Source organism: Magallana gigas, chromosome 2 (genome assembly GCF_963853765.1).
Source record: "Magallana gigas chromosome 2, xbMagGiga1.1, whole genome shotgun sequence".
In the NCBI taxonomy this organism is placed as follows: domain Eukaryota; kingdom Metazoa; phylum Mollusca; class Bivalvia; order Ostreida; family Ostreidae; genus Magallana; species Magallana gigas.
In genome coordinates this window covers 18,443,478-18,458,708 of record NC_088854.1, presented here as the reverse complement: position 1 = coordinate 18,458,708, position 15,231 = coordinate 18,443,478, and the positions used below count along the sequence as shown (strand labels likewise).

Here is a 15,231-nt window from a genome sequence, read left to right as displayed (position 1 = left end):
TATATTTACATTCTACTGTGTTTTTCCACTGAATTCTGTGATCTTCAAATGCCTCTAAATGCAACAAGTAGTCAAAGGTCAAATTGACGAGTTTTATTATGACGTCACAAACGTTGAACGCTGTAAACTGCAACGTCACAAGCGAAAATCAAAGTTCACGCTTGTGGCTGTTACTGTGGCTCTTCCATTAATATTAACTTACCCTTAGGATAAGAAAGAAATTTTGACGTATGAATCACATTTGCAGACAAGGCAAGAAGTAAAAAAATGTAAATATAAGCATTAAATCATGATTTTTTGAAGTATACACTCTCATAACTGCAGCGATGTGTGCATACAAATTTTCATAACGCGCTAACGCGCGTTACTCAATTTGAATGCACACACCGCTGCAGTTATGAGAGTGTATACTTCAAAAAATCATGATTCAATGCTATAAAATCTTTTCTTACCTGAAATTGTTATCTAACAGCGCAGCGCAATGGGTTAGATTATAAACCACGAATCTGCAAGTCATGAGTTCGAATCTCATTACACGATTAGGCTTTCATGATTTTTACCTTTCCAAAAATTTCTAAAACAATGTTTTGGTTAAATACATGTATTATGAAATTTAAAAATTCTAAAACGTATTGAAGTATTTTAATTATTGTGTACTTTTATCCAAATTAATTATATCGACGGGTTTCCAATATGACCTTAATATATTAATACAAATGTTGTTATTTTGCATTATTATGTTGCCGATTTGTTTGATGTTGTTATTGCTTTTGTTGTTAATATGTGTGTATTATGATTATTATTAATTTTGGCAAAAAAAAATTTAATGATATATGTATATATTATTATTCTGTTTTTATTTTTTTCCAATCGCCGCACAGATGTATAAACTCGACACATACAAACGAATATTGTCTCTTTTTTCGAGTTTTGTAGCTTAAAAACTATCAAATTGTACTCATATTTTAATTACCAGGAAAGCTGAGGTGCGGCGGAATAAAGTGAAATAAATAAATAAAAACAAGATTGCGCACAGGTGTCCATGATCATTTGAAATGCATTTGTACATGTACGGCCTTGCACATTAATTTATACATCATCTGTGTAACCCAAAAACACTTCAGGGAGATGTACGGAATAATGGTACAACTTAATCGCAGTGGGCATCCGACATTATCTAAAGGAATACAAAATAGAAAAACTTAGGAAAAATATCAGGTTTTCACGCAAAAACGCTTCACCTACAAATAATGATGGAGTTTGGGATAATTGGGAAACGGAACTCTTCATAGAGTTCTGGAAACCGCACGTGTCTACTCCAAAATGACTTGGAATAATCCAACATTTTTTCCGCTCACGACCAGAATCAATGAAGAGGATGGATTTTGATGTACGCTGGGCTGTTCTACCGTCGCGGAAAGGGAGGCGCCGGGCGCCTGTTTGGGTCTAGAAATTAGAATGTTTCGGCGACAAACGATGATTTAATAGCTCTGTGATGTCTTTACTTAATGGGGACATTTCTGAGTATCAAGAAACAATGGCTAACGAAACTAATATAGAACAAATGTTTATTACTCTACAACCTTTCATGTTGTGAATAACTCCATTCGAATAGAAAGAAAAAAATCTGAAGACAGAGACCCATTATTGTCACTGCAAACGAATAAATCTGCATCAATCAAAACATTAATCGCAAATATAAAGTACTTGTTTGTAAAGAAAGTATGAACGTCAGAAAGCAGTATTATTGGCAGCTCTGTTAAAAATTTGAAAATACAGTTAAAAATTTTAACAGCGTGGTTTTTAGCATACTTACGTATTTTTAGCAGAACTGCGAGAAGCATTTTATATTTTGAAATGATATTTTTTTTATTTATAAAAAAAAAAAAAATTCATATTTTCATATCGCTTGTAATTAAATTTTTTCGCACTGTTTTCGTCAACAGAATATTTAATAAATATAATAACGAAAAAATTTAAAATTATTGAAATAATTCAGCATGAAAACGCGCAAGGGAGTTTCAAAGTTCAGAGGTCCAAAAATCATGCCCTTTCGATGAAGGTTACAAGAACCATTAACCTTTTTCTTCAATCCAAATCTTTAAAAAGAACATGCACGCAACACCAACGTTTTATTCGTGTGCTGGTAATTCACCACTACATAATTAGCATGTGCCTGTAGCTGCTAACTTACTTTTTCTCATGAAGAAAATTGAAAAAGGTGACATAAGTGAAAAAAATTCAACGCATAGTCATGATAACTAAAGAAACATAACTAAATGCGTTTATGCTTGTATACAACACCTAATACAGATAATAATCAGATAAATTTATAACTAATGTACATGTACGTACAAGTACGTTCTTTTTCCGATGGTGAAATCTCACACTTTTACATGTAGGGACAATCATTTCTCCTATATTTTAAATCGTAAGTCTGAGATAACAAATAATACCAAGCAGTATTGGGTGCACAAATTTATAGCACATGCAAATTTTCTTCAATGCTTAAAGAATTTTTGGCTACATACTCTTTTAAATTTGTCAAAATTGTAATAGTCAGTCAAAATAAAAAAAAGTGACCAGTTTATATAAATATAATAATGTATTATATTAATACATCATATTTATTTCAGTGCATGGCCTGTATGATGCACGACAAAATTGCTAGTGCATGATAAGCAATACGTGCATAAAGTTTAAAGTTATTGTAAATATAAATTTCGTCTGTCCAAAACGACATTTATGTAGAATTTTCAATGATAACGAAACGACAATCATGAAAATTTATAATTATTATTTATATCTATATACTGCAGTAGTCGTTTTTTAAGACATAAGCCATGCCTCAGCCGTTTATAAATATACTAATGATTCTTTATTTTATTTTAAATATCAGTCTTATAATTAATAACTTCTAATTGACTTTCCCTAAGTGTCTCTGATATTTCCTTCCTTCGCATCTGTATCCCTTTCGTCACCACTCTATCCCAATTAATTAATGCTCCCTGCCTCCCGTTACTCGTCGGTCATGTCCGATTTGACAAATCAGAATTCCCTCCCTCCGATACGGGGGGAGCCTCTCCTTATGACAGGCGCTAGTTGAAGACGTCGTCAGGGGTAATTGATTGCATGATAAATGTCTCTGATTCCGGACAAATTCCTGCCAGAGATACCAATATTGGTTCCGACAGTATTATTTCTTCATTTGGGTCTTGTGAAATTGACATTAATTTGTTTCTAATCAGTACATGAGGGTCTGTTATTTCTGGAGCTCGTCCATTTGACGTGATAAGGGGGTGGCAAGTAGGGGGAGACATCATGATCGCTAATAAATAATAATCATTGAATGTCAATTCAAGCGCAGGTTTCGTTAGTGTTTCATTGATATAAACATTTGCTTGTCGGCAATGTCCCGTTATATTGCCGGTTTTTCAATAACTGTCTTTTCGTTCATTTTATTAGTAAACTGTCTAAACCTTAATTTTTCGTACATATCAACGTCACTAAATTTTGTTTCTTTCTACTAATCCTTATTTATTGTCGTGTTGATAAGGTTATATACTTGTCTGTATGACTTTCAAAGGACAATAAAGATATAGGTTATTTACCCGTCACCACGTGCATTGTTGAGAGATTTTATTGGTGTTGCATGACCCTTGCAGAAAGAAAAAAAGAATGTTGCAACCTAAGACTGATGAACAAAATCCAAATTAAACACTGTGATATTGGGATTTTAGTTGATAAATTCTGTATTTCGCAGAAAACAATAAATCGCTTGATTCAGGTACCCAAAGCTTGCGCCAAACTAGCAACTGACAAATATCTGTTTATTTATTAGAAAATTTTGAAATAAAAAGGTTTACGCATGAAACCATGGCCCTCTAGCCGATCATTTAACTGTCACTGCCTGCTCATTTTATTGATGTCGAGGGGCCTAGGAGCTCCCGTACATCCGCCCGTACTCGTCCACAGCGCACGGAAGTGGCGCAGTCTCAGCTGTGGCTTCAAACGCGCTAATTATTTAAAGGACAAGTTATCGTCTGCTGTCAATCAGCTAGTAGCAATATGATCGCCATCAAGGAATTATAAAGAGAATCTGACAGTAGAAATGTTTCATGGTGCCGTTCATACAAATTGGTCACAAGCTAAAATGGTTCAGGGCGAGAATCGAATTAGCCTCTTGTTTCTGATAGTAATAGGATAACGCTTACAGATTTTTCACAACAGTAATATTATTTCAAAGGCAAAAATCAATTTTGTAAAATTCTTTTACAGAAATTTGAACCAATTTAAGGTTTGACCGTTTTACTGTAATGTGTAATGTAAACAAAATGAGAGAGAGAGAGAGAGAGAGAGAGAGAGAGAGAGAGAGAGAGAGAGAGAGAGAGAGAGAGAGAGAGAGAGAGAGAGAGACTCATACATGTAGATAAGCAAGAGAGATTCTAACCCCAAAGAGTCAAAAAAGTTTCAAGTAAGAGATAAACAAGAGAAAGCTAATCCGATAGAGTAAAAAGGTTACATTAACACTTTCTTCCATTCAATTTATTTTAATTGATTGAACCCCCAAGAATTTAAAAAACAAATACACTCCCCTATAAAATTCGGTTACAAAAAGGTTCTTGAAATCTCTTTAAATGACGTCAAATGGCGCTTTTCAAGTAACGAATTAATTGAGCTATATACGTTTTCTGTACATATGTGTTCTTTCAAGGAATAACGATAATTTATAAGTGTTTGAATATCATAACAACAAATACATATAAATTAGAACCATTTTAACAAGACCTCAGACTTTGGGTAGTTGTGTCAAACAGCAATGTGACGTAGGCCTGTCTATCTCATTGCTGGCCGCTCAGCCATGGTTCTTTGAAATCAACAAGATTTGTCTGGCTTTTGAGCTTAAACTACGCAATAGGTGCATATTTCGCTTGATTTCGCGTCATTTTTAACTTGTTTTGACGAAAGAAATAGAAAGTTACGTTCAACCGAAAGTCCAAGGTCTTGTTAAAATGGTACTAAAACCGTCGATTTACAATTGCATAAGCATGCAAAGCCGGATTAGCGGAATATGTGCATGGTAGGTATAGGAAACTGACCCTAGTGTCACGAAGCTGTCTATGGTTGATAAGATTTTGTTAAATGACTGAAATTCTTATTTAACTCTATCATTTTTTATGATCCTGAGCACTGTACAGTAAGACAGTGCCGTTTTATTACATTGCTATTTACTAAAGTCTTTCTTCAGTGTGCAGACTTCAAAATTTCCTGTTCTTAACGACAGTTTTTCGCTTGGAAGGACGTCCAAAACTACTTGATATGCGATCCGATTCTTTCAGCAAAAATTACAAGTATAGGAATAAAACAAACTGTTTTAATTTTTAAGCACCACTGCAAAAAGTTAATGGAATGTTCAGAAGCATCTAGCAGAAAAGGAAGCCACGCTCCGCCAAAGCTCCACAATACAAGTTAATGACAGCGGTCGGCTTGCTATTCCCCTGATTACACCTCCATCGCCTGCCGAACAAAATCTGACGTTTCCGATACTATATTTGCGTGAAGAAATACCTCGGGGTCCTTTCCTGAAAGTATTCTTCTGAGTAAATCTTCGGTCTCATGGACCCTTCTCGACATTCAGACTGCACATGTCGGTTTTCCATGCGGCGAATGCCACAGGCGGCAGGTGCGATAATTCAAGCGCGCTTACAGAAGAAGACAGTACGTACAAGGAAAACGGTTGTTTCATACGATTTCATCGATGTAATATTAAGGAAACTTATTTTAGAATAAGTTTTAATAGAAAAATAAACGGGAAATTAATCTTAAATCTCAACTTTTTATGGTAACTACAGGAAATATGTTATTTGGAAGTTTCGATTCAAATTTCTCTTAATGTTTGTAATGTGTCGAAATTTACATTTCACTGTCAAATTCTAATGCTGTGGAAACACGGTATTTTATAATTTTTCTATAATAAGCTCAGGATCGGTATTCCAACAAAACAAAATGACTGTCAGATTCAATTCAATTCTAGTTCTAGTACGTAACATTGCAATGAAAACTAACAAAATACGTGATTGGTCAAAGTATAAAAAAGTTCGAAATCAAGTAAACAACATGAAAAAGCAAGCATTTTCTAACTACTACGACAACATTGAAACTTTTATTGATGACTCTAGTAAAAGCAATAACAAATTATACTGGAAACTTCTTAAAGTCGTTTTCCAAACAAAAACAACCAGTGAAATTCTACCTTTACAATACACAGATGATAAAAATAATGTTAAAACAGCGTTTTCTGATGTTGATAAGACAGAAGTGCTTAAAAAATATTTTTCATCTATTTCGAATATTCTGACTACCGGTAAGGTTTTACCAGAATTGTACTTACAATGTGATGAAACCTTAGACAACATTTTTATTGAAGAGTTTGAAGTGACTGACATTATATCTGTTTTGCCAGTCAACAAAGCTATTGGACCTGATAGTATTAGTCACAAAATGTTAAAATCAACTATGTTTACAATATGCAAGCCTTTATGTTTACTTTTTAATAAGTCTCTTTTAGAACGATCATTTCCTAATAGTTGGAAAATGGCCCATGTTCTACCTCTTTTTAAAAAAGAGGACCCATCACTCGCATGTAATTATAGACCTGTTTCTTTACTAAGCTGTGTAAGTAAAATAATGGAGAGAATTGTTTTCAAACATGTTTATAATTATTTCCATAGTAACAATTTATTTTATAAATACCAAGCCGGTTTTTAACCCGGTCATTCAACAGTGTACCAGTTAATTGAGACATATCATAGCATTGTTAAGAATATTGATGAGGGTAAATCATGTTGCATGTTTTTTGTGATCTATCAAAAGCCTTTGACAGAGTTTGGCATGAAGGGCTTCTTTTTAAATTACAAACTTACGGTATTTGTGGCAATCTTTGTCAATGGTTTAGCAGCTATTTGTGTAACAGATCTCAGAAAGTGATGTATAAAGATTTATTATCATCCAGCTTAAGTATTAATGCTGGAGTGCCACAAGGATCTGTACTTGGGCCCCTTTTGTTTTTAATTTATGTCAATGATGTTGCACAAAATATGTTGTCCTTTTGGAGATTATACGCAGATGATAATTCAATCCAGTATGCGGATAAAAACTTAAGAAATGTCGAAAATGTGTTAAATCATGACCTTAGAATATTAGAAAAATGGTCCAATGATTGGTTACTTAAATTTAATCCTAATAAAACCAAAGTTGTATTTTTTAGCAAATCAAAACGTAATGTAACCCCAGAACTGTTTTTTCAAAATTGTCAGTTAGATATTGTTTCTTGTCATAAACATCTATGCCTAACGCTCTCTGATGATTTGAAGTGGTCTGTGTACATCAATGATATAGTGAACATCGCTTGTAAAAAAATTAGGACTACTTAAGAAACTTAAATTTACTTTAGGCAGAGACAAACTATCAAAATTATATATAACTTTTGTAAGGCCAATATTAGAATATGCTTCTGTTGTATGGGATGGTTGTTCTTCCGCAGAAATTGGAAAAGTTAGAGAAAGTACAACTACACGCTGCAAGAATTGTCACGGGACTTCCAATTTTGGCCTCAAGGGAATCATTGTATTTCGAAACGGGTTGGGACTCTCTATCTAAAAGGAGAGAAATAGCTAAAATGACGATTATGTACAATATTCATTACAATCTTGTACCTCAATATCTTAGTGATATTGCTAACATTTTTAGGAAAGATAATTCTCGCTACAATACTCGTTATGAAGACAATTATATACCTCCTAGAGTTAAGTATGATACATATAAAAAATCATTTATTCCAGATGCTATAGGCAAATGGAACTCTCTAAATTCGGATATTAAAAAATCAACATCCATCCGCCAGTTTCAAAGAAGCATCTCTAATAATGGCAGTGATTCAAAAGTTCCAAAATATTTTCTTCATGGCAAAAGAGTAGCTAACATCATTCATACAAAATTAAGACACAATTGTTTACTAAATTATGATTTACACAGAAGAAATATTGTTGATTCTCCAAATTGCATGTGGAAAGAAAGAAGATGTATATCATTTTTTATTTGTTTGCAAACTATTTTCTAATGCAAGGAATACCTTATTCAATGAACTATTCCAAATACAAAATTTAGGTATTATAGATTCGCATACTTTACTATGGGGTAATGACAACCTAGATTATAAAACTAATGTTAGAATTTTCACAGCTGTGCAGAACTTTATAATCAATTCTCGCAGATTTACATAAGTATACTATTTTGTTCTTTACCATTTTTTTTCAATATATATGTATATACCTGTACCATGTTTTATGACAATTGCAAATTACTTGTAATTGGGTAAGAACCTAGTAAGTTGCAAGGACTTGTGTTCGAACCCTTTGTATATTATATATACAATAAAATATGTTCAAACCATCTAGTGCTGTTGAAAAACAGTGTTGTGTTTTGTTATTCTTCTATAATAAGTTCGGGATAGGTATGCCAATAAAACAGAATGACGTCTTACATGACGTCATAAACAAGTGCTTATACGGCTATGTTGAGAAATGCTGAAGATTATACGCCTTTTACTCTTCTGTCTGATTCTTGATGCATGTAAGTAATGGATGAGTTTAATATGTTAAACTACAATACATACGTAAACATTAACCGGTAAGAATATGAGAGAAGAGTACTTTAGTAACTGTCTTTTTCATACAAGGCCTTTTCTCCGAGTCTTAGTGCAGTCTGTTGACATTTTCGATTTTGGACACACGAGTTATCTATCTTTATTCATCGACATGTACATGTAAGGCCTTACCGAATAATTTTGGAACAAGTTTTTGGGAAGTCTTATCGCCTAATTCAGCTGAATAGTTTTAAATTTTCAAATAAGCCCACTGAATACGACGTTTATCACACGTGCTTATCATATCTACTGAACTCTGTCATCCATAGGCATATGCTCTATAAAAAATACATATAATTTGCAAAAGAATGAAAACACATTTATTTAGTTTAAATTCAGTTTGTATCTTGGCCAAGTTATAAAGAGTAGAAATGGTGCACATCATTTATAAATGGTATTTCATTCTATCAAAATGAAATGATTGCCATATTAATCAAAGTACTGAAGAACTGGCGGGAGTTGATTTTGTCGATGTTTATTTATTTTAAAATCAATGATATGTTATTTTGCATGACAAGTACATGTATACGTAGTTTCTAATTTGAATTACGCATATTTTTTATAAAATGAATTTTTGAACTTTTTCGATTAGAATGTCGGGAAACCTCCATGTGAATCATTGTTAAATAATATTTAAAGATAAAATTAATTCAATCAAACTATGTATCAGTGGTAGAAATATTTCTCGAAAATTGTATGGATCCAAGCAATATTGAACTCTAGTCTCGTTCAACCAAACGCTCGGCTGACACCGTAAATCTCCGACAAGGGTTTACGGAGACAGCCGAGCGTCGAGTTGGACGACACTATATTGAACTCTGGCGTAGGAATATATATACGACTACAAAAAATATTTAAATTGTTCGTAACATTTAAAATCTGACTATTTTTAAGGTATTTGTAAATAAGTTTCCTTGAAAAACAATGCTTTAGCATACATTACATCGAATTAATCAATTATTTTCAAGAACTAAGTCTTGTCAGGAGCAATGATTTGTGCTGAGGTCCAAACACTGTTTCACTCTCGATTTGTCCGAGTGACTGCATAGGAGAGTTGATTAAAAATCAACTCCCAAAAATAAAAGGGTCCTTGTAACAACAATCACAATGACCTTTTCAGAATGTATGGATGCCGTTTGATGTCTGTCCTTACATATTTCAAATATTTTATATTTATTAATGAATATACAATTGAATACATTATTGTTTACATTCTTTCTTTTTTACATAAATGTAGCATATTCTATATAAATAGCGTTTATATATACGGTGTATAGACCTAAGGCAGATAGATGCGGTAAGAGTCTCAGTGAATTGATGTTATCATCAATTGTAGGACTAGTGCATAAACGCTGATGCAGGCTAAAACAATGTATAGATTACGTGGGAAATGTTTCACCTTGACCTCTCTAAAAATGATTGACCACTGTAAATTATCAAAGATATCGATACTTTAGTACAACCGTGAAAAAGTGGCTATCTGATTTCATGAAATTAACGGTGTATACAATGATCAAGGTGTAACAGTGTTATGTTTAACCATTGTCATTGTTGACATTAGATTGAGAATTTTTGACATGCAGAAAATGACATCATAATCGCACTTGATTTCAAACAGCAAGGAGTTTCCCGAAAATGACGGAGTTAATAGGACAGTGACAGAGTTAGGGGCTATATGCGAGAGATGTATGTTGTGTACAACTTAACAATCTCAACAACATTCGTTCATTTATTTTCCTTTTATTTCCCGTGTCGAATGGTATACGCCTCATTTAAAAATTTTCATCAAAGCCGGCGTCTGTCCAAAAATAAGTGGACCGACCAGTTCGTTAGAATTCTATTTTTTTTCTATATCTGAACGTTATATAGAAATATGTTGGTTAACAATAAAGTTGGGGGGGGGGGGGGGGGGCTAATTAAATATTTGAGAAGATAAACCAAAAACGTCAATCGTTTATGAATATGCATCAAATAATTGTAGTTTTTTAAATTGAATATCTTAGTAAATTTTATTATATAACTAATAATTCGTCCCACTTGTTGGAATTTTTAAAATATAATTTATTTTTTATGTCTGACGAAATTTAAGTCTACTTTCCATCATCGCAGAAAACTGTTTAATAAAGCTGTATAATATCGGGTATATTGTGAATATATTTAGAGAACGCCATACTCACATTTTCTTTTCTTTTTATTCAGATTATGATGGGATATTAGCTGATCCTTGGGAACCAGACAAGTCATGGTTCACGCCCGATGTCCCAAAATCAGCCAATGGCAGTAGCCAGGTCCAAACCATCCTTAGTGATGATTCTTTCTTTAACAAACCGCGAGAATACGCCAAAATCATTCACTTCATTCGACAAATCAAGTCAATGGTGAAAAATAATCAAATAGAGACAGCAAAGAGGAGAGAAGATGAAGCCCAACATTCTCTTAGGAAATCACCGGTCGCCATTCCGTCGGCGTCAATACCAAAGGAAACCAATGACGTCATGACCAAGGTCAATCATAAAAACCTGATTGATCATCACCGTCAAGTATTGGAAAAAGTCAAAAAACTTTTGACTGATGTGAAAAATAAACACATGATGGAAAAAGAATCTTACCAAAGTAAAGGTACTTTTTTCTTTGCACAATTTTTCTCAGCTTTATTGGGAGGCTAGAATTAAAATAAGGGAAATAGTTTGTATGCGTTTTTTCAATTATATGGACTTAAGATTGACCCCTAAAAATAATGATAAGTCTTGGGCACTACACACAGCATTATGCATGTATGACGTATGTACTGGAAAGGAATATAACTTAATTTTCTAATAAAAGATTCGAACAAAAAAGAGTTATTCCCCTTCTGACGCAATTTGTTGGCCTTAAAAATTTTACCTTATGTTAATTGTTTCCCAAAAATTATTGAAATTTAAAGAAATATACTGTCAAAACAACACAAAAGTCATTATTTTAAAATCTTTACTTGGTTACTAGTAATAAATTGATAGATTTTAAGTTGTGTGTGTGTATATATATATATATATATATATATATATATATATATATATATATATATATATATATATATATATATATATATATATATATATATATATCTTTCTCCAAAAGACTTGTTATCAAACAAAGACAAAACCAGGCATTGGGTAGAAAAGGATAGAATCGGTCAACCCTGGACCAAGCTTTCAGATAAAGATAAGAATGCAAGGAGGAGAAAACTCATAAATTTTCTGAGCAAAACTACTAAAAAGAAAGAAGAAACACCGTCTGTTGCTGAAGACGACCTCAATAAAGACAAAGAGAAAATAGAAAAAGAGATCCTAAACAATGAGCAGTCTTCACAGAAAGAGGGAAAAATAACCAGCTTATCGGAGCTGGTTAGCAAGCTGAGAAAAATAGCAGAGTTAGGGGCATCCAAAAATAAGACCCCGGTATTTCCAACGGAACAGGGGGGACAAACTAGGGACAAACCACGTGATCTTTTAAAAGGTTTGTCAAATCACTAAGGCTGTTGATATTGATGTTTAGATATGATAAAATTACTAGTTTTCATGATGCAGTTGTAATACGGAAATACTGACGCCGTATTTGAATGAGATCATTGCTTTCAGACCAGGCGGCGTGGATTGGGCTGGCGGTAGGCGGGTGTTTGGCCTTCTTCGCCTTTGCCCTGTGCTTCTTTGTTGCAGTATTGATCAAAACCTTTAGACGGTAGGTTCAAATCATTTGTCAAACTTTGTGTTGGATAATACTACAAATTCAATGGCAGAGAATTTTATGCATTCAATTTTGTGTTTAATAGGAAACGAGATGGCGATCAAAAACCTTTAGATTTAAACTTTAATTGTCCACCAGAGAGTTACAAGAAACACCACCATCCTGCGTTCACGCACATGCACGATCCAAAAACTGGTAGAAGGTATATTGTATTGTAAGTCTCTTCCTGGAAACTACATCTTTTTAATTCGCTCAAAGGAAAATGAGTAGGAAAGAATACTGTATAATCGAAGCTTTTCTTTAAAATGCACAGAATGGACGATTCTACAAACTACTCCATTACTAGCTCCGATTCCAGCTCAGAGGAAGAAATCTACAACGCCTCACGCCAAAGTTCTGTCCCCAGTAAACCAGTGCTTGACTGCAGCCACAGGTTAGTCAAATATACTAGTATAAAACCAGACAGACTGACTGTAAACAAACCATAGACTGACTAGTGTAGTCACGAGTCAGTCAAGTATGAACAGACAGACTGACTAGTGTAGTCATGAGACAGTCAAATATAAACAAACTGACAGACTAACTAGTGTAGTCACGAGTCAGTCAAATATGAACTGATTTACAGACTGACTAGTGTAGTCACGAATCAGTTAAATATAAACAAATGACAGACTAACTAGTGTAGTCACAAGTCAGTCAAATATAAACAAACTGACAGACTGACTAGTGTAGTCACGAGTCAGTCAAATATAAACAAACTGATAGGCTGACTAGTGTAGTCGCAAGTCAGTCAAATACAAACTTATTTATAGACTGATTAGTGTAGTCACGAATCAGTTAAATATTGACAGACTGACAAGTGTAGTCACGTGTCAGTCAAATAAAAACAGACTGACTAGTGTATTCATTAGTCAGTCAAATATACACAAAATGACAGACTGACTAGTTTAGTCACAGGACAGTCAAATATAAACAAACCATAGACTGACTAGTGTAGTCATGAGACAGTCAAATATGAACAAACTGACAAACTTTCTAGTCTAGTCATGAGTCAGTCAAATTTAAACAAATGACAGACTGACTAGTGTAGTCATGAGACAGTCAAATATGAAAAAACTGACAGACTGACTAGTGTAGTCACGAGACAGTCAAATATAAACAAACTGACAGGCTGACTAGTGTAGTCATAAAACAGTCAAATCTAAACAAACTGACAGACTGACTAGTGTAGACATGAGACAGTCAAATATAAACAAACTAACAGACTGACTAGTGTATTCATGAGTCAGTCAAATATAAACAAAATGACAGACTGACTAGTGTAGTCATGAGACAGTCAAATATTAACAAACTGACAGGCTGACTAGTGTATACATAAAACAGTCAAATATAAACAGGCTGACTAGTGTAGTATGGGTCAGTCAAATATAAATAAACTGACAGACTGACTAGTGAAGACATGAGACAGTCAAATATAAACAAACTGACAGACTGACTAGTGTATTCATGAGTCAATCAAATATAAACAAACTGACAGACTGACTAGTGTAGTCATGAGACAGTCAAATATAAACAAACTGACAGACTGACTCGTGTAGTCATGAGTCAGTCAAATATAAAGAGACTGACTAGTAAAGTCATTAGTCAGTCATATATAAACAAACTGACAGACCGACTAGTGTAGTCACGGGACAGTCAAATATAAATAAACCATAGACTGACTAGTGTAGTCAAAGGTTAGTCTAATATATACACATTGACAATTTGACTAATGCAGCTACATGTTAGTCAAATATGGACAAACCAAAATATTAACTTGTGTAACATTTCAATATAGTCCTGTCAACCGTATGAACACTGTTTAAGGTTTATCAAATCAAATAAACGAAACGTACTCTCAGCAGAGGGGACCCAGAGCCCATATCCATTTGAAAACTTTTGCATATGTCACAGTCCCACTGAAATCACATGTTCTTCCCAAGAGAAAAGAATAAAAAACCAAATATCAACAGATAGATAAACGATCAAACTCATTATAATTCACATTCAGGACACACACTTTCAAACAGACGGACCAGCGATACTCACCAATAGAGCCTTCTGGCTTTATTGAATTTGATCACGTCACATTTTCTCGAAAAACTGCGGTTTTATAAAAAATATTCTGAATAGCTTAATATTATATAAAAAGATATATAGCTTATTCAAGCCATATAGCTAAATCAAGAGATTGTACTGGACCTGCTCACTACAATATATACAGTTTCATTTTCGGGTTTTCTTGTTGATTTTTAGCTCAGAAGATGTACATCCATCATTATGATATTATTTAATGCTCACTTACAAAGCCAGTACTCGTTGCTTATACAACTGGTATAATTAAAGGAAATGTTATTAAGTGTTTTGCTCTTGACAATACTTTAACAAAATCGTATGATTTCAGAAGCAGTATAAATAGGACCTCTACCCCCATCAAGTCGCCGCTGCGCCTGACCAGAAGTGCCCCGGGCTCTCCCTCCGTCCGACGGAACCTCAGTAAATCCTGGAGCTCGCCACCCGTGTCGCCGCTAGCCAGTGTCACCCCCGTGTTCGCCTCACCTATCAAGCTCCCGGGGTAGCAAGAGAAAAGGAAACAACATTCTTACATGTAAAGCAACCAATTTGTCGTGTTCATGAACAGTCATGTAATTTTAAAGAGATCTGTAATTTATTAATAAATTATTCAAAACTTTAACTTAATTAAATTTTTTCTCGTGATATCGACGTGAAAAGTTCTGGAGTTTAACCGAATGACTTATCTGGTG

At 33.9% G+C, this 15,231-nt stretch overlaps 1 protein-coding gene across 3 annotated transcripts; it reads left to right on the top strand.

The window, feature by feature from the left end:
- The first annotated feature begins 8,531 nt into the window (after positions 1-8,531).
- On the top strand, positions 8,532-15,161 carry LOC105322261 (uncharacterized). 3 transcript variants are annotated; one of them, XM_066075359.1, is made up of 7 exons: positions 8,532-8,631; positions 10,904-11,317; positions 11,822-12,199; positions 12,322-12,421; positions 12,513-12,641; positions 12,741-12,860; positions 14,871-15,161. In XM_066075359.1, exons 1-7 carry the CDS (start codon positions 8,583-8,585, stop codon positions 15,043-15,045), a joined length of 1,365 nt encoding a protein of 454 aa, XP_065931431.1. In that variant the 5' UTR covers positions 8,532-8,582; the 3' UTR covers positions 15,046-15,161. The 3 variants fall into 3 exon arrangements, with proteins under 3 accessions (XP_065931431.1, XP_011419200.3, XP_011419199.3); XM_011420898.4 differs by having other exon boundaries at positions 10,904-11,323; positions 12,513-12,629; XM_011420897.4 differs by having other exon boundaries at positions 10,904-11,323.
- The last annotated feature ends 70 nt before the right edge of the window (positions 15,162-15,231 follow it).